The sequence below is a fragment of the Aulonocara sp. 'chitande type north' Nkhata Bay genome, linkage group LG19, assembly GCF_057382095.1.
Source record: "Aulonocara sp. 'chitande type north' Nkhata Bay isolate Kocher_YH1m ecotype deep benthic linkage group LG19, A_spYH_male_GT1.1, whole genome shotgun sequence".
Taxonomy (NCBI): Eukaryota; Metazoa; Chordata; class Actinopteri; order Cichliformes; family Cichlidae; genus Aulonocara; species Aulonocara sp. 'chitande type north' Nkhata Bay.
In genome coordinates this window covers 7,189,927-7,215,076 of record NC_141362.1, presented here as the reverse complement: position 1 = coordinate 7,215,076, position 25,150 = coordinate 7,189,927, and the positions used below count along the sequence as shown (strand labels likewise).

General features: G+C 41.7%; 1 protein-coding gene across 2 annotated transcripts in view; it reads left to right on the top strand.

Annotated features, from left to right (window-relative positions):
* LOC147306394 (protein jagged-2-like) overlaps positions 1 to 25,150 on the top strand; it is a 52,156-nt gene that overhangs the window by 15,411 nt on the left and 11,595 nt on the right. Inside the window, exons 3-15 of one of the 2 annotated variants that reach the window (XM_086273809.1) lie at positions 5,069 to 5,126; positions 11,661 to 11,915; positions 12,642 to 12,702; positions 18,209 to 18,339; positions 19,129 to 19,248; positions 19,374 to 19,487; positions 19,626 to 19,739; positions 21,627 to 21,740; positions 22,998 to 23,044; positions 23,600 to 23,773; positions 23,873 to 24,023; positions 24,135 to 24,299; positions 24,601 to 24,714. In XM_086273809.1, coding sequence (XP_086129935.1) covers positions 5,069 to 5,126; positions 11,661 to 11,915; positions 12,642 to 12,702; positions 18,209 to 18,339; positions 19,129 to 19,248; positions 19,374 to 19,487; positions 19,626 to 19,739; positions 21,627 to 21,740; positions 22,998 to 23,044; positions 23,600 to 23,773; positions 23,873 to 24,023; positions 24,135 to 24,299; positions 24,601 to 24,714 — 1,618 coding nt within the window. The remainder of the gene's footprint in view (positions 1 to 5,068; positions 5,127 to 11,660; positions 11,916 to 12,641; positions 12,703 to 18,208; positions 18,340 to 19,128; positions 19,249 to 19,373; positions 19,488 to 19,625; positions 19,740 to 21,626; positions 21,741 to 22,997; positions 23,045 to 23,599; positions 23,774 to 23,872; positions 24,024 to 24,134; positions 24,300 to 24,600; positions 24,715 to 25,150) is intronic. The other variant, XM_086273810.1, reaches the window with a different exon arrangement.

The following is a 25,150-nucleotide window of genomic DNA, read 5'->3' as shown; positions in this document are numbered from 1 at the left end:
TGCTAAATTAACCATCCGAGCCCCTCTCTGCCGGGAGCAACATGTTTTATTCATGTCAATAGACTAACAGGTGTGACGTGACAGGTGTTGCTGCTGCTTTTATTTTTTTTCTTCTTCCTCAGATCACAACTCTGGAAAAGTTGTTAATTGGGTCTCTGGATTGTTTTTTACTCCTTTTGCCGTGAACAATTCCTGGCTGTTGTGAGTTTCAGTTCAAAGAACATTCCTCGTCATTATGCTCCACCTGTGACTGTGGAAGTTTTTCAAAAATTGTTGTTGCACATCTTTTATGCAACATCCTTGTGGTATTAATTTTACATTACTGCACTCTGCTTTTAATTTATTTGACTGTTCACACATGGAGGCTTTTGACATTTGTTTTTAGCTCCTGAGTTCTTCTGAAGGGTTTGTGCTGTGATATTCTTTCTTTCTTTCTTTCTTTCTTTCTTTCTTTCTTTCTTTCTTTCTTTCTTTCTTTCTTTCTTTTTCTAATCCTTTATAAGGATTTCCAAAATTAAAGTGGAAGTAAATTAAATGATTGTTAGAGGTGCCCACTGGAGCCAAAATGGTCGTTAGTTGTAATTGTTAGTTTCAGCTGTTCAGTTTGCTGCCTCCAAATGAATCCCCTGAGGTATTACTGAATAAGAATGCATCCTTCAGTTCAGTTGTTCTATTATATTTTATTTATTTAGTGCCAAATCACTACAACAGTCACCTCATGGGACTTTACAGGTAATAATACAGAGAAACCCCATCAATCAGGTGGCTCCCTTTGGGCGAGCACTTGGCGACTGTGGGAAGGAAAAACTCCCTCTTAACAGGAAGAGACCTCTGGACGAACCAGGCTCAGGGAGGGGCATGAGGCGAGGGAGACAAGACAAGGTGGTAACATACATTTTTAATTGTGCTGCATTTATGTAAGCTCAAATATATTCTATATACTCTAACTATATGAAGTTACACTCAGAACCTGACATAAAGCACAGAAACCAATACAGCAAACGAACCATGGAATTATGGTGATTAGAGATTTTGTTGACACACCCACCTTTTGCAGTATTTTGTTTTCAAGTAGCTGCCAATCAGAAAAAGTTGGCTTAAAAAGAGGAGAAGGAAGCTAAAACATCTTGTTTCAGATATACGCAGTGAGAAAAATACAGCTTATTTGATTATTGCTGTGAATAATGCAAACCTACTCTAGTACTATTAGGAGTTCTTAACAGTGAATGATCTTCTGGCCTTAGTTTTATAGTACTGGCACCACTTCATCTGCACAATAGCTTCTCTTATGGCTTGTAGTGCAGTTTAATTTGTTCCAACAATATTACACACACTGCTGAGTGCGTTCAGAGGGTTCTCCAAAAGACTCAGATTGAGACTGCGCTGTTGTAGACTGCATATTTTTTTCAGTTTACTCCCTGAATCAGTTTTATAAAAAGTTGGAATTCCCTTCTGGGAATGGAAAAGTAAAATCAGGGTGACTTCGATTATCCAAGCGAGAACTCCAAGTTTTCTAGTGGCTGCAGTTCAGTGGAAGAAAGCTTGTTAGTGCGTATGATACACATAATTTGCAGCGTGTCGAGCAGCTCCAGACTGTACAGTTTATTCTCAGCAGAGTTGTGTGTCGCTGGCGGCTGTTCCTGCCGTGGTGAGGCAGTAATTTATTCATTGAACAGGTGAAGGCGGTGAGGAGTGGGCTGGTTTCTCCTCGCCTAATGAAAACTCAAATCCCTCTGACTCCTGTAAATTGGTTAGGAGGTGTCAAGTGTCTCCCAACGCACCCTTACACTCCCTTCCTCCCCTCCCAAGCCTCATGTCTCTCTCTCTCACACACACACACACGCACAGACACAAACACACAGATAAGGTTGTCTCGCTGCAGACTGCAGGGACGTGACACTTTGATCTTCAAGCTCCTGGCCTTCGGTGACACACATAGCCTCCTGCTTTAGTCTATGACAAACACTCTTATACAGAAACACACATGCACTCATGTCAAGGTGCTCTGAGGTTCGGAGAAAACCCCATCTGTCTGGAAGTCAGTGGCTGTGACATTTAAAATTGATTACAAGGGGAAAATTGATTATGATAATGTCCACTTGTGTTCACTCAGAGTAGAATTGTGGCTTCTCACGCGCTCGTAAATCACTACTGTGTCATCTAACGAACCGAAGAAGAAGAAGCTGGTATGATCTGGACACTTTGTGCTCAGATTGTCCTCAGAATGATGCCATAGTTTGGGGATTATTAGTACTGGAACAACTCTGAGCAATTATAAGATTATGTGCTAGCAAACACTTCAGCATTGAAAAACCAATGGCTGAATATCTTTTCTCAACATTTAATCTTGTTAAAATAAATTGTAAAAATAAATTTGCGCTGGTGTTGAAGACTTTACCTCTTTTACAATCCTTCTTGTTTTTTAATATTTGAGCCCAGAGAGGCGATGGTTACGTATAGACTCTATACAACATGTCTCATTCATCCATTCACACTGTGACTGCTTATATTACTGCTGCAGTCTTTATCTCGCAGGGTAGAATAGCTCATCCTCTTCCAAACGATTGTAGTAATAGCTGCATTGCAAAATAAAAGTTGGGAAAACTGTAGCGGCTTTCTGTCCCTTGTGGTGATGCTGTAACACATGCCTACACTCACAGAGGGAGTGTAAAGAGCCTGTAAGAAAATGCTCCTGTGAATGCCTCTGGCTCTCTCTGGAAGTTCTGTGACATTACGTAGACACCTTGCGGCTACGAAACCTCTTTGTTTAATGTCATTTCCACTTTCCCACATTTGATTGCGTTGCTAATTTGGCAGGCATGCCTGAGATCGCTCCAACTTTCAGATTTAGGATTGGTAAAGTAGGCGCATTCATTGAATTAAGATGAGAGGTAAAGAGATGGGAGGTAAAGACAGGAGCTTTACCTTTCATGTACCCAGGATTTTAACATCAGATACAGCAGTTTTTACGTTAATCAGTTCGTGATGTGTAGAGTAAAAAGATGAAAATGTCTACCTGGTGCTGGGGTGATTACTTCAAAAATGTAATGGGTGAAGAAAAAAGGGGGAAAAAAGCGTAATTTAAAAAAATATATATAGTCACATTTCATTTCTAGAATAATCAAAAAAATCAGTTCTCCTTATATAATGCCAATTCACTGCAATTATTTTGTTTCTTCCCTTTAATTAGTCGACAGACTTTACTTGAATAGAGCTCCATGAGACTAAAGAAACAGTGACACTCGTTTAGTGTACTAGTTGAGCATAAAACAACTTATCCACAAAACTGAACATGAATTTTTGATTCGTTTTCAAGTACGTCATTAATCATTTAGTCACACTCTATTTGCCACGAAGCATTCGATTCTGGACTTGTTTTCGCCGTGGCGCCAACCTGCATGTTATGAACACATCCTAAAATAAAAACTAATTTAAAAAACACGTGCTAACAAGCGCTAAGAGCAATATCTGACTTGTATTTTTGTCTCACCCACGACTTTTCTCAGCTACCCACCCAAAGAGCTTCACACCACGCAATTACGTTTAAAGCACCACCGAGCACCTGAGCGCTCTACCTCACCCCATGTCTTTTGCGCTTCGTCTTTAATCTCTCCTAGCGCCACTTTGTAACCTCCCTTGTAATCTTCCCTGCAGCCTTCAGTCACTCTGAGTCAGACTTGGGTCATGGGAACTCACAGCTGCTTGCTTGGCCCCATGCAGATGACAGACAGCGAGCTCCATCTCGGTTTGTTTGCTGATGCACGTGAAAAAAAAAGGGAGAGGGGGGGAAAAATAGCCCTGCACCTGAAACAATCCACAGTTTGAGTTTGTTGCTGTGGGACAGTGGAGTCCATCTCTTCAGGAAAGTAGGGCACAGTGTGCAGGCATGCTGGGCTTTCACACGCATTATACACATAAACCTGCAGTTTAGCACTCAGCAGATTGTGACATTTACTGTATCTGGTATTATTTAACACAGAAATCCAAATTTAATCCTCATTTCTGTGGATGACAGACAATCCAAAGAAAGGCATAGTAACCATCCTGAACATGCAAACCCAAACAACAGATGGAGGCAAACGCTCGGTCACCTCTAGTCTTCAGCTGGGATCTCGGCTTTACCAAAAGTGACTGGGAAGATGATCTTAGTACTCTAGCGGGGGTGTATAATCTAAGTAGCTCAATACTACTATTATACTTAGACCACATGCATCAAAGACTCTTGGTCACCACTGTTCCTTCTTTGGACCACTTGTGATAAATACTAACCACTGGGGACCAGGAACACACCACAAGAGCTACAGTTTTGGAGCAATCATCTAGCCTTTGGAATTTGGCCCTCGTCAGACTGAAATCCCTAGGCTTGCCCGTTTTTCCCACTTCTAACACATCAACCACTACAGGTGCCATGATGATAAGTGTTATTCACTTCACCTGTCAGTACTCATAATGTTATGCCTGATCGGTGTATGCGTACCTAGACATTTAAAACAAGTTGGAACACAGTTTCCTGTGGGAGATTTCAGTGGAGAAGGCAAGAAAATTATATTTCCCCATTGGAGATCAATATAGTCTATTTAACCGCCTTTTGGCAAGTCATCAAAAACCTGCCAGCTCTGGGGGTGCTGACCTTCCAGAGAATCCGGAAAAAAAGAGAGAAAAATATAAAGAATGTAATTAGGAGAATGTCTATCTGACTGAACTTGAAAGGATCATATGGAAACTGTGTGTTGCTACTTTCCAGGTGAATGCTTTCTTTTTTGAATGATCAGGTTGCTGCCCTTTTTAACTAGCCCTGGTTACACGGAAGGTAATCAGTGACAGCAGTGTGGGAACAAAACAAATTTTCCCACCGCTTCTCACCTTCTGTGCCAAATATGTGTGTGTGCCAGTTTCTGAAAGCAGTCTTCCGTGTCTGTTCGTATCTGGGTTTCTGTGTAAACTCACTGTCGTGTGCCATGTCTACATCATGAACTGGGCACGAGTCTGAGCAGAAAAGTTGATTGTGATGTTTCCGTATTAGTGCACCCCGTGATGACCTCTGTCTCTCCTCCTCTCTGTGTTTCAGCGAGCGTTCACTGTGATAGTGGAGGCGTGGGACAGGGACAACGGCACACACAGCAATGGTAAGGTCCACCTTTCAGTGTTCTTTCCATCGTTTCCATCTATCTCAATGATGAGAGAGTGACATTTAGGCTTTTTTAAATCTTTAAATAATCAAGAAAATAAATTATTATCAGCTGACTTCTTTTTGTTTGGATGGTTCAAGGGGCATAAATGCATAAATGCACAGTTCATTTATGATAAACTCACTGAACATTGTCAAGACATCAGCACAGACAGTGTGAACTGGAAAGATCAAATCTACTTGTGAAGCTTCTAACCGACCTGCCTGCCAGCACCAGATTTCTTTAGTACACAGCTGTATCCTGTTTACACACTTCTGGTCTCAGTTCTGTTTGGCTTTGTTTTCCAGCACCATAGTGAGGAAGGTTAATTGAAGGATGCAATCTACGTTAGGAGGCAACGCTTCGTTAGCGTTGTTGGCTTTATTTTCCCGGAGTTGATTCAGGACCCGGTTCATTTAGTGCCAGGGTTCTCAAGGTGTGTCATGTGGGTCGATGACGGCTCTGGGGAGCTGCTGTACATTTCATCCATCCACAAGGGAGCTTTTCTTCTCATTTTTCAGCTTCTTGTTCTAGCTATAAAAATCTTCTTAATATTCACAGCTGGTGTCAAGGAATAAAGAAAAAATGCAATAAAATGCTTATAAACCTTACAAAAAAATGGCTGTTCCTAACATAAACCACCGTCACACAAACAGATGCATTAGAACAATTAAAGATGATGTGTCACTCTAAATTTGAAGTTCATTATTAAATCTTGAGAACCCTTGATTCAGTGGCTTTAGCTTCATTTTTGTTCCACGCGTGCAGGAACAGACGCAGTGAGGAGAAAACTCCTTGAGTGAACCATTCAGCTGAAATTCAGTCCAATTTTATTTATATGAGATCAGGAGTGTAGCTGAAGGGAGGCCTGAGTAGCACCACTCCTTTCCCTATTTTCTGGGTGTTGTCAGCCCGTATCCAGACTGTATTTTGTTAGCTACATACGTGATGTTTTTATGCCACAGGAACAGCTCCTTACTCAATACATTAACTTTGTGTTACCTCATGATGGAAGCATTTATAGGTTTTCCCATAGTTAAGCCAAGATTTTACAATGTTAACCAAACAAACAAACACTTAGTGATAGTGGGGAGGAAAAAAAGCTCAAGACGAGTCAGGTCACACAGCCATCAGATGAGACATGAATAGCCGTGCAGACAGTAATGACAGTAAACACTTAGCAGGTCGGTGAGCCAGTAAGTGCAGATCAGACATAAATGCAGAAAAGGAAGAAAGTGAGCAAACCTCGGGCCAGAGAAGATGTAAACTTAATGGGATGCAATACTAGCATATGGATATGGATGCATAGCTTTAAAAGAGAGGAGGTGCTCGTCCATAATGTGAGGATTCCCAAACAGCTTTGGCTTTGTTTGCATCTAATATTGAAGGTAAAATGACCTTTTCACATTAATTTAAATGAAGATGACTGCTATGATCAACCACACACGTACACACAAACTGTGTTACTCTACCCTTCTCGGGGTCACCCAGGCTGTTTATGCCTCTCCTCTATATTAAGTCTGTGAGAGCATTGCCTCGTTAAGCCATTAATTGCAGACCCCCACCCCCACTTTTCGCTACCTCCTAATTAGCATCCTGGCAGCTGTCTGGCTACTGCACGCCACTTTGTTATCACTGTGACAGGCTGCTATGGCTCAGCGTGGACGGTGATTCGAGTACTTTTTAGCTTGCTAGATGTGATGGTGCAGCGGCAGGAGGGGGGTGCTTTACTTATCCCGGGAGGGGAGGCGTGTATTCTAAGGTAGTGACAGGCAGTCAGGCATGCAGGAGGTGCTGATGTGTCGACCGCCGTGTCTTGTCTTGCAGAGTTGGTCTGAGTCTCATTGCATGATCATAGGTTTCAGTCCTGAATCTGTCAGTTAGTCTGTCAGCAGTCGAGGGTCCTGTCAAGAGAGAAAGCTTACAGTTTGGGCTTAATTATAGGTCAAACTGGACAAACTAAAAATAGATATTTAATGATATAATGAGAAGCCACCACAAGTGTCTTTCCAAAGCTGTTTGGGGATTAAGTGTTGACTTCTCGGTGTATCTGCCTACTTTCGCTTGTCTTTTCTGCCTCTGTTTTGGGATTTCCTACATTTTCGCGACGCACGTCAGAGAGCAGGCCCAAACCTGCAGCATCCTGCTGTGTGTGTGTGTGAGAGTGGAGCAGGTGGAGGTGGAGCAAACATTAGTGATAGTGTAGCATAATTATAGAGAAGGAGAAAGTTCTCATGTGCCCAGGCGTGCACAAGAATAGGAATCTACGTAGGGATGTCCCAATCAAGTTGAGCTTTGCCCAGGAGCCCAGAAATGAATGCTTTGAATATCTTCCAACCCAAACCCTGTTTACTCTGTACTGTATTTTTTTTTTCATGTGTAAAGCAGTTGCATCGTCCTTGGAGTTTGGTTAGGGATCTGCTGGGGTGGTGAAATCTGAGCATGATTTAGGCTGTCCCTCTTCATTTCCAGCCTCAACAAACTGCTAAGTTTAAGTACAGGGACTGAGGTCGCCCTTCCAATGAGTGGACAACCTCCTGAGCCACAGCCAGCCCTAGTCATGCGGGTTGGCCAGAGAGGTGGCCAGACTTCAGTCTGTAGTGGCCATTGTGTAATAAACAGTGGTTTGATTAATTAATCTACTGGTTCTTTTTCAGATTTGGTCTGTGGAATTTTTGTAAATGGTCTAAAATCTTATAAAAGCTTTTATTATTATACATTTTTTATTACTTTTATTTTACAGTTCATTAAACAGCAAGCATAGTCAATTACTTTATTATTTTCTGCTACTTATATCATTATGAATTGATTATTTTTAGACTGATGATCATAAAAAAAAATCCAAATTCAAACCACAAACTCTGGTTGCTTTCGTACAGAGTCTTCGATGGTAAGTCCACTGTCATGACTCACAGTCAGGGGATAATTAACATGGCTTACCTTTGTTTAATTCAGAGTAATGAGAGAAGTATTGCTCTTTTCCCAAAATATCTAACACTTTATCAGCAGCTCATCACTTAAACAACAACATTAAAGTGTGACGTGTCTCAATGTGTCGATTTTTCCTCTCAACTTCTGGTAAATATTCTGAGAGCATACGAGGGGAGTTTCCTCGCCTGGGTTTCAGTGTATGCATGAACAGGCCTGGGCTGCAGGTTGCAGAGGCCTCAGGAAAAAGAAGGCCTCGCAAAGGTTGTTTATGTTTCAGGAAGCCCCCCCCCCCCCCCCCCCCCCCCCCCCCCCCCCGCCTGTTTCAGAGCAAAACAGAAAAGCCTTGGGAAAAGAGGGCTGAGATGTTATTGAGCATCAGAGCTGGTGCATTGTTGGTGTATTGGGGAAGAATTATGAATTATGCATGTCAGACTGATTGGATGGTAGTATGAATGATGCTAAAACACTGGTAGCATTCTCTAGAGATAAGCTCAGCTTTGGTCCTAAAAGTATTAAAAATACATCAGCCAGCTGCACGTCTGGAATGGAGATGACGGTGGTTTTTTGAGGTTCCCCTTTAAATCTTGAATGTAATGGAAACCTGCAGAGGTCTCTGCACGTATAGTGATGATTTCAACTTTAAAAAATGGATGATTTGCTTCTTCACTGATGGGAAATATCAGTGAGTCTTTTGCTAAGTTGTGCCAAACTATTAACTGTCATCGAATAATTTATGATAAAGTTTTGGCAATCAAAGGAAGGAGTTGATTTAGTGCATTTTTTGCCCTTTAATTTGCCATTTAACTCAGATCTGTCTGTAGTGCCAAGCAGGTGACAACAAATCCTCAGATGAGAGGACTGCTCCATTAATATTTATGGGAAAAAAACAGGTTTATTAGAGTTGCCTTAAGAAGGTAGGGAGATGACAAATGGCTGTAAACGTTAGGTGGTACACCTGGAGGAAGATGGTTCACAAAGGAAAGTAACTCCTTGCCAACCAGTTAGCTCATGGTTTCACTGGAGAATGTAAGAGTCACGTCACTCAGCTGGCATTCTTTCTCGGTGTTCTGTTTGTTGGTGTCTTTAAGCAAGAAAGAAAAGTTGGGACAGACATTGCAGAACTTTTCTGATTCTGATTTTTGTTATCAGCTCAGCTGTAGTCACAACCCCGTGTCTTATTCAGACAATTGGTTTGGAGAAATTGTGAGGAAACAGGTGTAGATTTTGCAGACTCAAACAAAAAACAGTAACAACAACTTCTGCAAAATGCTAGATGTCAGGTAGAGAAAGAGGTCAAAGTTCAAAGACCCCCAGCCCCTCTTAAAGCTCTCCTGTCCCATGAACTGTGTCGCACATTGCCTGACAACTGAAACTGTTGGACAAAGCCATCACTCTACATTTTTAAAATTAATTCCTCTCTTTGAAAGCAAAGGCAATCGTGCTGCTCTTGACATGATCAGCTGCTCGGATCTGAAGCCCCTCGTTGTTTATATAAGCTGGTTTTTAAATGGCCTTCCCTCGCCTGCTCTCCCTAGTAACAACGGCCCCTCTTAGTGTGTCTCCTCCACTACAGAGGGAGCTCATGATTGGTCTATATTTTTATATCTAATTGCTGGAGATGAACAGCAGTGAGTGAGTGCCTGGGTGTTTCAGGTGGTGGGTGTGGGACTGAAATCTGTGGCAGTGTGTTAACTCACAGTGAGCCTCAGTAAATCAGGACAGTGTGAAAATGGATTCTAGGTCTTTTAGCTTTTCAGTCATTTTTCTACACTGTCTAACTTAGGAAGTTGAGCTATTGTAGGGTAAATGTTGTTCACAAATATATTTAAGGTATTATATTACCATAACTATTGACCATAAATATTTTTTAAAAAGTTATTTTATAAACACAACTTCACAGTCTTATTCTTCTGCCATGACTAAAGAGGTGTGAAAAGTGGCTAAATCCAGTAATGTAAAGGTGGACATGCCTTCCTGCTGTAATCTAAAGTCAGTATGGGAATGCTTTAAATGTGCATTACTTTTAAAGGCCAGCAGGGGGTGTCACCTTTGCTGCCTCTGTAAGTTAAAACTATGAGAAAATTACCCCACTGCTCACTTGATGTGTGACCTGAGTAAACACTCCCCTGATGAGTTTATGGTCTCAGTCTTTAGTCTCGGAGCTTATTTATTGCAACACAATGTTCCTTTTTGTAAATAATGTCACATATAGGCTAAAAGGGGTTTCTCAGCTCAGATCTACCCATGACTCATCACAACTTAAAAAAAAATACATTGCATTCTAAGCTAGCAACAATGACATGAACTGAGCGTGAGTTTCAAGAGTGTCTGACACTTGAGCTGAGACAGCTTAGATGACTATATAGATCTCGAAACATGTATAAAAAAAAGCCAACCACATCCCTATTCCAAAAAGGAAAACTCAATGCTTACTTACTGAATGAAAATCTGAATCAAACGTTAAGGTGTAGTCCTATCTCTGGGGCTTTTTGTTTTTTGCATAGATAATTTGCATTTTGGAAGGAAAAGTTTTGCTAAACTAAAGGTAACCCAAGTTATAATGGAAACATATCATTAATAGCATTGTCAGCATTTAGCTTATGAGCCAGGAGAGAAAAACGAGTCTTTCAGTCCATCTCCACCTTGTCACTCTCTAAAAACATGAGAATGCAGAGAAGCCTGCTGGGTCGTGGTGCTTCTGTTCCTTGAGAACGAGCTAAAGGGCCTTTCCTATGTCGCCCTTCCTTGCCTGTTCCCCGTCTCTTATTATTTCCGGCCTGGCTCCGATGAAGTCGAGCTGGATATCCTGAAAGTGGGTGGCAGGAGAGGAGGGGGCCTGAAAAGCATTTCACCAAGCAGGAAAACTGAAAAAGCATTTCGGTTATCAAGCCCTCGCAGACCTCGCTTGTGCTTGCTTAATTTTCCGATTCTTTCACTCTTTTTCCTCAACTTTTATTTTTTCTTTTACCACATTCTTGATAGAACAGAGTGAAGCTTGACCAGAGGTTACACCTCAAAACATCAGATCTTTTGAGCATTTCTGTGTTTTTTGTTCTTTTTCTGTATACATGAAAATGAATCACTACTTCAACTTTTCCTAGACTGCGAAAGGAAGTCTGTCCACGTATACCATGTGAGGCAAAATTTGAACTGCATCACCAGTTGACAGGCTTTGGATTTTTTCACAGTACAAGTTGTGACTGTAGCAAAGATAATCTGTCAGGAATTAGTGCACATTATAAACAGCACTAATGACGGCACTTGATTTTAGCCAGTTTAGCGACAGGAAAGTTAGTCACGGAGTACCACAGGGCTCTGCACTGGGGCCTCAAGAATTCATCGTTCAGTATTGTGAACCTTCCATTGCTATGCAGTTGGCAACCAGCTATATTGACCTAAAAAGCTGGGAGAGATGTGAAAATCGACTGACGTTGTTTACATGAGCTGCAGGTTTTTTTTTAGTTAAAAGGAAAAATTGTCCACTGAGTAAATAACAAGCATAATTTGTCATAGCATTTTTTTAACATCTGTTTCTGTATCATCTGTTTTTGCTTTGTCCAGATGATGAGCTACTGATAGTGCGCAGCATCCACAGAGGAATGATTAACCCTGGAGAGGAGAAACAAGTGGTGGAATATAAAACTTTGATTGCTAGTATTGGCTACACCATCCGTGTGCGCTGTGATGAAAACTACTATGGCACCAAATGCAATAAAGTATGCCGTCCACGCAATGACTACTTCGGCCATTATGTGTGCGACCAAACTGGAAACCAAGAATGTATGGAGGGCTGGACAGGGCCTGACTGCAACAAAGGTAGGAAAAAATATATCAGTCAAAGTGCAAACAGCAACACAATCTACCATGTAATAATGTTAACAAGAAAATAAAAATAATTAATCCTTAACTAATAATTAACTAAATAATACAATCTAAACCTTAAATCTTCAGTGTCATAACCAGTTAATAATGTATCTATTTCTCACTATTTCATAGTGAAATCGCAGCACTTTTTATGGGGGAGTACTGGTATATGTGCAATGAATCAAAATGAATCAAAACTGTCTTTTAGAAGCTCTCATTGGCATCATTTTCCACTTTGTTTTTAAATGTTTTTTTTTAATTACTTACCACTTTTGGAAAGCCAAAAGCAGCCAGGTTCAAATAAACACTCCTCATCCAAGCTTACTGTGATCACGTGGATCCTCAGTTTTTCCTTCCTTATTGCCCTTTTTGGATGAAATTCAGAAGTTCACGGAAATTCGTGTCAAATGTCACTTTGCAAGAATGTGAAGAATGTCTGGAAATTCCTGCCATTGCTGAAGGCACCTTCAGCTGTCTTGACAGTTCATCCATCTATTGTCACAACAGTTTCTCTGCATTTTCACGAGCAGGGAGGGCTAAGGAAGGACATTTTAATGACTGAAAGCTCAAAAGAATTCAAATGCTTTATGTTAGCTTTATTATGCTTTTAAATAAAAGAGTTTTTCACAATTTTTGGACAAATCCATACATGTCGTTTTCTCTTTTCCTTCTCAAAAGCCATCTGCAAACAAGGCTGCAGCCCCATCCACGGGATTTGTAATGTGCCAGGAGAATGCAAGTAAGTCACCTCTAGTTTTTTTTTTATGCACCTCTTTGTTTCTCTTACGGCATTGTTGTCAAGTGATGGAAAATATGTTCTTGTTTGGATGGAAACCCCATCACCACCACCACCACCTCCAACACATAGGGAGTTAATGAGAATAACAGTCCTGACACAACAGAGTGGTGAGTGGGTGAGGGGGTTGTTAATAACATACCAAGCAGCCTAACCCCGCATCACTCTTAACTCCCCCATCCCAGTCTGATGCATTGCCCCCCATTCCTCCACCTCCATCCCTCAGCTCCACTCTGATCCAGAAGCTATTGTTCTGCTTCCTGTTCTAAAGCTGGCCTGCTCTTGCCCGCACACAGAAAGAGAGAAAGCAGCCTGTTTTTTTTTTTTGTTTTTTCTTCCATGTTTCCTTCCTCATCCTTCTCCAGCAACAGAGAGGCACCGTACCTCCCCGCAGTCCCTTCCCTCCACCACCCTCTTCCAGTGTCTGGAGCCCACATCACCTCTTCCTATCCTGGATCTTGTTATGGCTGGCACTCTTATGTTAGGAAGTGTGGATTCCGTGCACAAAGCTACAGACAGCAAGCGGGGATAAAGACAGGGGGCATTGAGGGCAGTGTCACTGGTTGCTAATGGTAACTCAAATTATAGGTCAATACATAGTCTGTGAGTACCTCGAATATAAATATATAATAAGGTAATGAAGTCCATTTACACAAACAACACAAAGTACATGAAATAAGAAATACCAATTACTTAAATGACATTTTACGTGTCAAAACCAAGAGAACTTACCTCACTACAGATAACCTTCATTATGCTTTGGTTGACACAGGCTAAGGGACATGTCATCGACCCCCTGACAATCTTGAGTCACTAGGAGAAAAAAAATGTATTTTTCTGAGTGGTTCTTGTGGCAGATTGCTGGTCACTAACAGACGCAGTCACACGTCAGTTTCTTGAAAGATGTCGATTTGTCTGCATACCTCAATCTCATAAAAAAAGAAAGTGAACAATGATCATCTTCAAAGTAAAAGATTTGGCTGACCACAAGTTTAAAAAGTTGTGGGTTGAATTTTTACCTTGAGGAGACCATTTTTCATGTACGGTATACGTGACAACCTGCTACTGACCAAACCAATCACAAGGAGGTTGTATATATATACATGTGACCAATTTAATTTTCTCCAACTACCAGCAACTCTCAGAAAACATTTTTAAACCAGTTGGAGAACACACACTGTTGTCTAGCGATTGGCTGTACTTTACCTGAGTAATTTAGCCTTGATAATTCATTGGATGAACGTTCTATGAGATACCAAATACAACAAATCAGAGATGCTACTGCTCCAAAAAAAATTGTATTTCATGGCTCCCGTGTGTTCATGAAAAGTATTAGACCAGTACTTCTACACTAGCTACAGTGTTTTTGCTTAAAGCAACAAGCATTCAAAAAAGGCTGATGAAGCGTTTACAGTTATGTGAACAGCAGAGATGGCAGCAGAGAGATATTTAGATTTGATTACATTTGGAACTGAACTGTACATTTAGACAGAGTGGAACACAAGCTTTAAAAAGCCAAACTACACACACACACACACACAAACACACACACACACATAGTGCCAAGTATTTGGAAACATCAGAAGAGCAGCGTTGACAGAAGGGAGGGAGGGAGGTTAGGGTTTTACACTGTGGCAGGTTTGATTAGGTTTGATGAGGCTGACATTTCTCATTGAAAATGGCCAGAGGATTGTAAGAGAAAGCAACACCCTGGAATGTGCCTCAACATGTGATTTGGAGCTTCGTCGCCATCAGGTGCGCACATACGCGCAGCGCTGAGAAAGAGAAGAAGCAAAAGAGAAAGAGAGAGTCGGGGGATAGTTCACATTTATACGAACACATAACAAAACTGTAAGCCTAACTGTGTGAGAATAAAACTAAAACAGACACACCTGACAATAAACGTAACACTCTTGAGCACAGAAAAACTGATATGAAATGAATTATGAAATGAATTGCATTAGAAGGATTTATTTGTATTATATATCAATGTTAAGGTTGAAATGCTGATCTATGTCACAATTTATTCAGAAGAAAAACAAACAGTCTCTTGTCTATCACACCAACTTCGTACTTTAGCCTTAATCGATCTTTAATTTAAATTAATCCACCTTCTAAAACAAGGTATTTTAGCTAACTATGCCTTCTCTTTAAGCCAACTTTCTTACTGGATAATAGCAGGTGAGTGGGGCTCCTGTGAGACTAACCTACTAAGGGTATCCCCTGTCTTTGACATCATACAGGTCCAAGAGAAAAAAAACTGTATAAAACTTCACGTTTAGAGCAGTCTGAAGTCTTCTCATGACCTTTTGGTTCATGGGGATCACTTGCGTATACACTGCCTTCATTACTTGAGGTAAAACATAATTAGCCCCCTTTCAATGGAGTCAGTGGAAAAGTCTTAAATGGATCCAGCCACTTCCACTTTATTTTGATGCAATGAAAATTGTGGATGATACAGGCCCTTTAATTAAAAATCCAATTTCACCGTTTACAAAGCACGTAAATCTAATAACGTACAGGGAGGATCCGTTTATTCAGAAGACAGCCACCTAAGCCGCAAATATGCGCCTGTCAAACGTTACAGTGTGGCTCAGCCTGTGGTGTCAGGTGCAAATTGATTGAAAGCTCCATAAAAATCACACGTAATGCGATCTCGCAAAACAAACGGGCTTGTATTAATATGATTCAAATAGAAAACCGTGTCAGGGCGAACGCATACCGAACAAGTTAGAGCGAATGTGATGTCAGAAGAAGTATTAAACCCCGATTCTTTTGTCCCCATGATAGAACAGAGAAAACCCGACTCATAGCGGTCAAAACATTTTATATTTCAGAGAGGAGGAAAAAAACAGAAGAAGAAGAAGTAGTTACTGGGTTAATGTCTGGGAAATTTTGAGGGAAGAGAAAAGAGAAAGAAACAGGGGGAAAAAAAGCATCTCAGCCTGGCAGAAGGAAACTAAAAATGTGTGTTTGGTATCTTGTTTCTTACACACAGCGCATTCACAACCTACGCTCCCTCATGTGACACTACTAAACATGTAGCTAGGCAACAGCAGGCTAAGTCCGTCTGCTGGATTTGGGCGCGAGACTTGCCTGTAAATAATTCAGCGGTCCCACACACGGACACTCACACACACAGCCCCCTCTACCTCGGCCCACCGTCCCGTCTTCAGGGTGTGGTTTGTCTGAGGGGCAGCGGCGGGGCGTGGGGTTTTGTGGTAAAGGAGGGATATTTTAGGCCCTGGCTTGGCCCCCATGGCCCCCTCCATTGATGGGACAGCAGCAGCCCAGTGACGGTGCTTGTGGGTAATGCCACCCTTGGCCTGTGGCTGCCCGAAACCATTTCCCTGCTCTCCCACACTGCAGCCAGACAGGCTGTCCGCTCTGCCACCGCTGACAGTGTGCAGGGCACTACTGCCAACCGCAGAGCCGGACAACACTGCATACAGTAGTAAACAATACATAGCACTGTCTCCCAGACACACAAACACACACATATGCATAAGTGAATTGCAAATACAGAGCGAGATCAGATGAAAATTGCAGTCATGCATACAGTTAAAAACATTTCTACTTGCAAGTTGTGCATGAGACCAAACTGTCTGTGCATGTTTTGATGTAATCAGAACTTGGTCACTGCTCCATTTCTTTCTTTGTTTTAAGTGTGCCTCTGTTTGCCTGATACCACACACAGGTATTCCAAGCTCATTTAATAGGAAAGGCCACCAGCTACAGAAAATATGTTGTTAGCATTTTGCATGAATTGAATTTAAAGACCGTTAGAGCAAAATTTGAAATTAGCTACCATAATAAATGTGATCCTGGGTCAAATAGGCTTTATTCTTTTGGTTTCTGATAGTTTTCCTGGACGCCAGGGCCCAGTCACAATTTTTTTTTTGAGTGCTGTCCCGTCTGTCATTGTCCCAAAGTACTACAGCACATCACAGCAGGCTACAGAGACCCATTTCGCTGCCTTTTGGTCTTTTGGTCGGCTTCCATTTTGAAGTGTTCGTGAGAGTCGAAGGAGAGGAGGGCTGGTTGGGTGGGGAGGTGGGTTTTGCGGGCCCCAAAATAGCCCCAACGGAGAAATGACAGGACAGGTGGGGCAAGGTTACCACTGGCCTTGGAATAACAGAGCGCTGCCATATACCAACAGATTAGCTAACCCTGTGCCTGCCTCTGCTTCGAGACGACTAAGCCTCGTTCCACAAAAAAACACCCGTTCCAAGTTTGCCCTCAAGCCACGCTCACGGCACAGGAAGAGGGCAGAGAGCAGACACGGCGTGCATGACGTCTGTGTGAAGAAATGCACAAAACAAACAAAATGGGCGGGCTCTTAGAAGGTCACTTTTCTCTTTTATCGACAGTATTTTGTAGATTACAGTATTGCCTCTGATGATATAAGTCGTATTATACACCAAGGAAGGCTTTAACTCTAATAAAAGTGCAGGTTTTTTTTGCTAATACTTAATACTTGGGAGTTTTGGACAAATATGTTGGCAAAATGAACAATTTGAAGACTTCTGATGAGACTTTTGGACTTTTATATTAGCAGTGAAGTCACATTTCATATATAAGTGCTACAGCAGTAAGACATAAGCTAGTTTTGAATAATTGACCTGAAACTTTGTAGGAAATGTGAATGAATGTGCACATGAAAGTAAGCATGACGAGATATTTGCAGACCCACACACACAACACACTCAGGAATGTCCCCTGGCCCTGCATGTTCTAAGATTAGGAGTGGCAGCAAACATGTCACTCACCTCGATGAAGATGCTTTGTCCTGCTGTGGCGTTCAGCTGCAGTGTCACAGTGGTAATGTGTGGCTGAGTCAAGTACAGTGATGTTTGTACTTGCTGACCCTTCATGTATGCAGAATTCTTCCCTCTCTGAACTCCATAAATTGCCCTTTTTTTGGCACCCGGCAGCATCCCTCGTGTTCACCAGCCATGTCCCACTGGCACGATGGCATGACATCAAGTGCTCCTCTGTGTTTCCCGACATCGTAGAAGTATTAAATGACTTTATTGTTATCAATACGTAACTATCACTCTTTCTCAAGGCTAAATCCTCCTACCCCCCCACCCTTTCCCCTCGCATTTTTAAGCGTGTCTGTGTGCCTGATGCTCCCTCAAGCTGGTTGTGCTATTAAGAACACATTCTTATTGTGCGTGTGAAATAAGAGGCACTTATTTTGCTAATAAATACACTCACCCACTGTTTTCCCTCTTCTATGTGTGCTTTTTATTTATTAGTAATGGCACAAGTATTTCAGTCCTCAGGAGCTTAACTGTCTGTAACCAGTTTTCGGGTTCATATTGCTCCTGATTGAGGAAAAGAAAGAAGCGAGGAGGCAAAAACAGCTGCCCAGGTGTGCTGTCTGTATCAACAGCAAAAGTATTTGGTAATTAAAATAAGGACATTTCTTTTCTCTGTGTTGCAGGTGTAACTACGGCTGGCAGGGTCCGTTGTGTGAGGAGTGCTTGCCATACCCAGGCTGTGTTCATGGTACCTGCAAGCAGCCCTGGCAGTGCAACTGTGAGAAGAACTGGGGAGGCCTGCTATGTGATAAAGGTCAGAAGTTAAATATGTTTTCTAAGATCTAAGATATCCATCTTTAACATAGCCAGAATTTCCAAGACAAACAATCCTTATGGTTATTTATTACAGATGCTAGCTCTGACGGGACCATGTTAGTCAACACAGGATTCTTATTCTGTGTGCACTAATTGACATGTGGCAGTATACCTCCGTTTTGTGGGGAGGGCGGCAGCATATAACCTGAATAGAATTAATTAAGTCAGAAACAACATGAATAGCGTGAAATAAGGAGCTGGGTTGGAGGTGGGTTGACAAGTGGCTTGCAGAGAGAGCGACTGCTTAAATAGATGCTCGAGGCTTAATTAAGCTGTGATCTTAAAATTAGTCAGTAAATAAAAAATGTCTTTGGGTTGTAGTGATCAAAGAAAATATAACTGTGACAACAATGTGAGCAGACATAATAGGTACCATTTCAGTTGTCCAATGTCTTGGAAATAAAGAAAACCTGTTGCTCCTGTAGGACTGTGATCCTTTGTTGTTGGATTCATCTTGGCCTCATGGTGAGACTGGTCAGGATGCAGGGTAGTGAGATAGAAATGGAATAAATTCATCATTTTGTAGGAAAAAAGTGATGGTGGCTGATGTGTTTTGGAAGTTAAAGAGCACAGAGATGCAGAATAATGACACCTCAAAGTATTTAATTATTATTTTTTGGTCAGGGAGGCTTTTGTACGTAACAATTTTGCTGCTAGTTATCTATCAGATAGCTTATCCCAGAAATATCACTTCACACACACACTTTACTGTTCTGTCTCTGTGCAGATCTGAACTACTGTGGGACCAACCGGCCCTGTAAGAATGGAGGAACGTGTATGAACACGGAACCAGACGAATACCACTGCGCCTGTCCGGATGGCTACTCTGGCAAGAACTGCGAAATCGGTCAGTGTCTAAATACAACGCACCAAACATTTAGGTTCAAAGACCTTTGCTTTGGGCCACAGTACATTTGGGACAAAGCTCCAAAGAAACATAAAAATCAATTAGACATTTGACTTTCTTTTTAGCGGAGCATGCCTGTGTGTCTAACCCTTGTGCCAACGGAGGGACGTGCCACGAAGTCCCTACGGGGTTTGAGTGTCACTGTCCTGCTGGCTGGACTGGGCCAACCTGTGCTAAAGGTGAGAGGTGCTAAACTGTCTAGGTATTTCCCAGGTATGGCAAATATTACTTAGATGGATACATATAACTATAGTTTTCTGTACCACACTAAGTACTGTGGCTGTGATAGTAGCTTTAACATACGTCTTATATTTCAGACACTGATGAATGTGCCTCCAGCCCCTGTGCTCAGGGCGGGACATGCATCGACATGGAGAACGGCTTCGAATGCCTCTGTCTTCCACAGTGGACAGGCAAGACCTGCCAGATAGGTATGTCTGTCTGTCTCCATCTAATGAATGATGTATTCTAAAGAAAGAGAATCATCTCATTTGAGCAGCTCTTTTTTTTTTTTTTTTTTTTTTTTTGACTGCTCAACATCATAAATTGATGTGTTTTTCAAATTAAATTAGGTGTCTTTCAGGTAGAAGCTTCATAATATTATATAATTTTAATTTTAAAATCCTAATTTGAAAAACCACTGCATGCTAGATGATATGTGGTGAAGCCAATGTGTGTGGCACCTATGGTGAATTCCATGCATCCACACTTGCGCGCAGAGTTACAGCATATCTAGTTGTTTGTTTATCCTGCCACATCGTTTAACCAGCAGTATAACTGCAAGAGGCCCACTAATTTCATGTGTGTGTCTGTCTGTGCATGCGCATGCCCAGCGGAGACGCTCTCCGAGCATCGTCTGCAATTTGAGCCAGGTGACTTGAGTAAAGCTAAAAATAACCCCCCGCCTGGCAACTGCTAGCCTTGGGACCAAATCTACTCCACTGGGGGGTTATCTTTGGCTCCAGACTGGCCGTAACAGTGGAGTATATGCGCTACGGTGAGGCAACGCCCCAGCATAGCGGAGCCCTCACACCCTCCGGCTTCAGCCAGGAAACACTTTATAACCTGTAAACATACACAGGGAGCAACCGAAATGCAGCGGCTTGTGTTACGAGTCCTGTTATTCTCAGAGTGCTTCTCCTTTCAGGGAGCAGGGTGGTACCTGTGGGAGAGGGAGATGAAGTGAACGGGTGCTTTAGATCGGGAGGAGGCTCGGGTTTTGGGAAGGGGTTTGGGGTGTTTAGTTTCAGCAGGCTAACAGGTGCCGCTTACCTCCTGGGAGTAGTATTAATGCACTGTGTGTTGGTTTATAGTGGGCAAGGCGGCACGGTGGGAGCGGCGAGCGCTGCCTCTGAAACTGACCACTTGGAATGCCGCAGGTTGGCCCTCAGGGAATGCAAAAGAGAGACATTAACCCCTAGGGGTGGGGATGAGGACAAAATGGCAGGAGCAGGGGGAGGCAATGGAAACCAGTGGAAAAGTAAACACCCATCCAGACATGAACTTTACTTTATTACCTAGTACACATTACATTTATTTCAGTGTTCATTTATTTAAATAAATCAAGTGGCTTTATTGTGATTCCAACCATGTGCGGTGGTACAGTTCACAGTGAAACGAGACAACATTCCTCCAAGACCATAGTGCTACATATGACATATAACAGACAATCAACACAGGACTCCATAAAGTGCAAGTGTGCAAAAATGGCAAAAACACAAAACAAAGACAGTGCAACACCAGACAGAACAGAACGATACAGACACAAGACAGCAGATGACAACAATGACAGTGGGTTGTGCAAATGACTGCACACTGTGCAAAAAGTAACTTGATGTGTCATATATATATAAGTGCAGAAAGCTGTGAGCAATACAGGAATTAAATTAAACTTGTGCTGTGGTAGGGCGCTACTGAAGTGTTTCCAATAACCATCAAAGCACCAAAATTGGTTTTGGAGACAGCTCCAAACAGGTCTACAAACAGCGTATGCCCAGTGCGGATGACAACCATAAATCAAGGTGTTGGAAAGAGTTACCATGAGTCAAATATTGCAGGATAATTCGCAGCACTTTGAGTTACCATGGAGCATTTTTTGTTCCTGAAGTCTGCGTTTAAAGCCCGTAAATGAAATGAAAAAAGAAAAAAAAAACAATTCACATAAGTTGTCGCTAAAAGGGAAGTTTGGGAAAGACCTTCGATCTTTGGCCTTCATGTCAGTGGGCTGTGTGACAGGAGGCTGTGCTTGGTGACGGGCTTTCTGAGCAGGTTCTTGGCTTTAATTCATTTTCTCTGTGTCTCTCATCTCCATTTTTCAGATGTAAATGAGTGCGCGGGGAAGCCGTGCCTCAATGCTTACGCTTGCAAAAACTTGATTGGTGGATATCACTGTGCCTGCTTTCATGGATGGGTGGGCCAGAACTGTGACATCAGTTAGTATCAGTCCAGCAGATCATTAGTCTTTAGCCTCTTTCCAGCTACCTGTAGAAAACAGAGGTGAAACAGGGGCCTCTGTCCAGCCAGCTTCTTTTCCACTGTAGCAGTAAATCAGTGTTTGTTCTGATAGATGGTTTCTCATGAAAATCTACATCATGTAATTCCTATTTCAAAAATAATAACCAATTTTTCAGGAAAAATGGTCTTTCTAGATGCTTACTACAAGCACTGACAGCATAGCAATATGCTATTAATATCTATCGATATCAAAATTGCTAGCAAAATTCTAGTAAATTCCAATATAATAGGTAACATCTTTTAATATCTGAACATAGTATTTACTGCAGTTTTTTTTCTTTTCCCGAAATAAAGAAAAAAATATCTGCACAAAAAAGTCACACGGGGCCTTAAAAGCATGTGAGTTTTAACCTGTTTTTGCATATTTTCAGCAATTTTATTGCCACCAAATTTTTTTCTTTGGCAAATTGATTTAATTAATCACGTTTATTAAAGATATATTAAAGAATAAATTTATCTTTGACCTTTAATTTTGGAAACAGTCCAATCTCTAAGCTCAGTGGTAAATTTAAAAAATATTGGCAAAACAATCAAAACTTCACCTTAAAATCTTCCAACAGTAGAAAGTACATGTTCATATTATGTGACCAAAACATTTTGACTAGAATTTCCTTATGCTTTGGTGACACAGGTGTGCTAGCAACAGAATGAGCTGCTGTCCAGTATAGTCCTTAATAATTCATATGTATATAGTATATTTTACATTGTACACATAAAAGTCAAGAAGAGTTTATCTTCTTAGAAAGCACAAAAAGAAAAACGTCTACTGAGAAATCCAGAGATTTGCAGATGGCAGTGGAAGAGAAGCTTGTCGGCCAAGGAAGCTGGGCTTTAGCTGTATTCTGTCTCTTATATACCTCCCTTATGGCTGTGTACCTGCTACACACTGGCTCACTCTTCTAAAACTACAATGTTTTCCCAAACTATCAAACTTTTTTCTTAAATTGCTTAAACTCTTTAGGGTTAGCTTTTTTCCCTCTGCAAGTTAAATTCCGTTGCACATTCTCACAGCTCATCTGCACCTCTGAATCTGCAATTCTTCCAGGCATGGAAAACTTTGCTTTGGTTTCATCGACCACTTTCCTGTAGCAGCTGCACGTTACAACACTGTTCTGCCCATTTTGTCAAAGTCGGTTTCAGATCTGACATTTTTCTTGTGATTGATTATTCAACAGACGTGAACAGCTGTCACGGACAGTGTCAGAACGGAGGGACCTGCAAGGTGAGACTTTTTAGTTCAAACATAATGAGGTCTTTATTGATTTTATTTTTGATGTGATGACAGCAACGGAGAAGTAACATGCTTCTTGTCAATCATCCAAGTACCTGTCACAACATAAAAGAATAAGCTATTATAACTTTGAAAGGTTATCAACATTCAATGACTGAATGAGCTTTTGTGTTTTGTTAAACAAATAAAAAACAAAACTTCAAATATGGACTTGGGTTTGGATTTGAAGCCTGTTTCAGATAAATCAAGAATTAAAGAAAATGCATGGCATTGATCCAGTAAGTCAAGTAAGCTGCATCAGCCTCCTGGTTAGTTTTGCATGTATTAGCTAAAGAAGGTGTTGAGCTGTTTCTTAGTGAAAAACAGTTTTTTCCTTATAACCTGAAATCAGTCACTATTTGTGATGTGCAACTTACCCTTTCCAAATGTCACAGCAGTTGTCATGGTGAAAGCTTGAACATATCTGGACAAAAGTGACAGTTTAATTATCCTCTATAAATAAAATGTGTCAGCAGACACTTTGATGACTTCTTATCTTTATACCAGGAGTTGGCCAGAGGCTACCAGTGTGTCTGCCAGCCAGGTTTTGGGGGTCGGCACTGCGAGGTTCCGAGGAACTGGTGCAGTAGCAGTCCATGTAAGAACGGCGGGCGCTGCCACACCCTGCTGCACGGCTTCATGTGTGAATGCCCACGGGGCTTCACTGGAACAACGTGTGAGGTAAGGACTAAATCCAACTTATATAATATGCAGAAGACAGTTTGATGTTTTTGCTGCAGTTTCGTTTCACAAATGCATTTTCTGTTTTTCTTCCTGAAGTTGCAGAACAACCCCTGTAGCCCAAACCCGTGTCAGAACAAGGCTCAGTGCCACAGCCTGACCGGTGATTTCTACTGCAGCTGTCCGGATGACTATGAGGGCAAAACCTGTTCAGAGCTCAAGGACCACTGCAAGACCAACCAATGTGAAGGTAACCCAGCATCTTCACATTTTTAAAAAATGTACTCATCAGAAAATTGTGACAAATAATTCCAAAGTGCTCCCCTTGCTGATCATCTCTTTTTCATTTCGTTACCCCAAGTGATTGATAGTTGCACTGTTGCCGTCACAACTAACGACACTAAAAAGAGGGTGTGGAACATCTCATCCAACGTGTGTGGACCGCGTGGCCGCTGCATCAGCCTGCCGGCTGGGAACTTCAGCTGCTCCTGTGATCCGGGATTCACTGGCACCTACTGCCATGAGAGTGAGTCATTATTAGCTGACCCACCCACACACACACACACACACACACACACACACACACACACACACACTGACTATATTTATCATCAGTTACCATCACTGGGAACCACATAATTCTTACGGTAATTCAAACTCTCACTTCAGCAATCATGTCTGTCTTAGTTTGGTCTACTTAGTTTGGTCTACAGCAGAAGGAAGAAAGAATCTCAATAAACAAAATGTAAAAGACAAAAATCAACAGTTTTGATCTTTTCTTGAAAATTAACAGGGTATTAAAAGAACTCTTCTCTCTTTGCCTGCAGACATTAATGACTGTGCATCATCTCCGTGCAAGAACGGAGGCACTTGCATCGATGAGATCAACTCCTTTAAGTGTTTCTGCCCAGACGGCTGGGAGGGCAGCCTCTGTGATGTTGGTGAGTGTGTGTAGGTGTGTGGCAGAGGAGTGGATTTTTCTCAGTGTTGGTGTAGCTCAACAGTACAAGCTGTAAAGGAGAGCCTGGCTGAGTCATGCAGATTATGAGTCACAGCCATGGGAGACACAAGAGGAATGATGAGCAGTTTGAGGATCTCGCAGAGGACTAGAAGATTTGAGATAAATACAGGTGTAAAATGTAACAATCAAGCCAGCTGACAGACTCAAAATCTATTTTGTGGCTATGTGCTTACAGACAGTGCACACATTTGCAGATGACAGTCTATATTATATTTGAAAGGAAAAGGGTTAGGTTTAGACAGAAGTAATTTATTGGTGAAATAAACATTGACAGTTTTGAGTGCAAAATACTATAATCTCTGCCAAGACTATGCCTGGGGCTAGAGAAGCTTGAGTTTTTGCTGAAGAGTTGAACC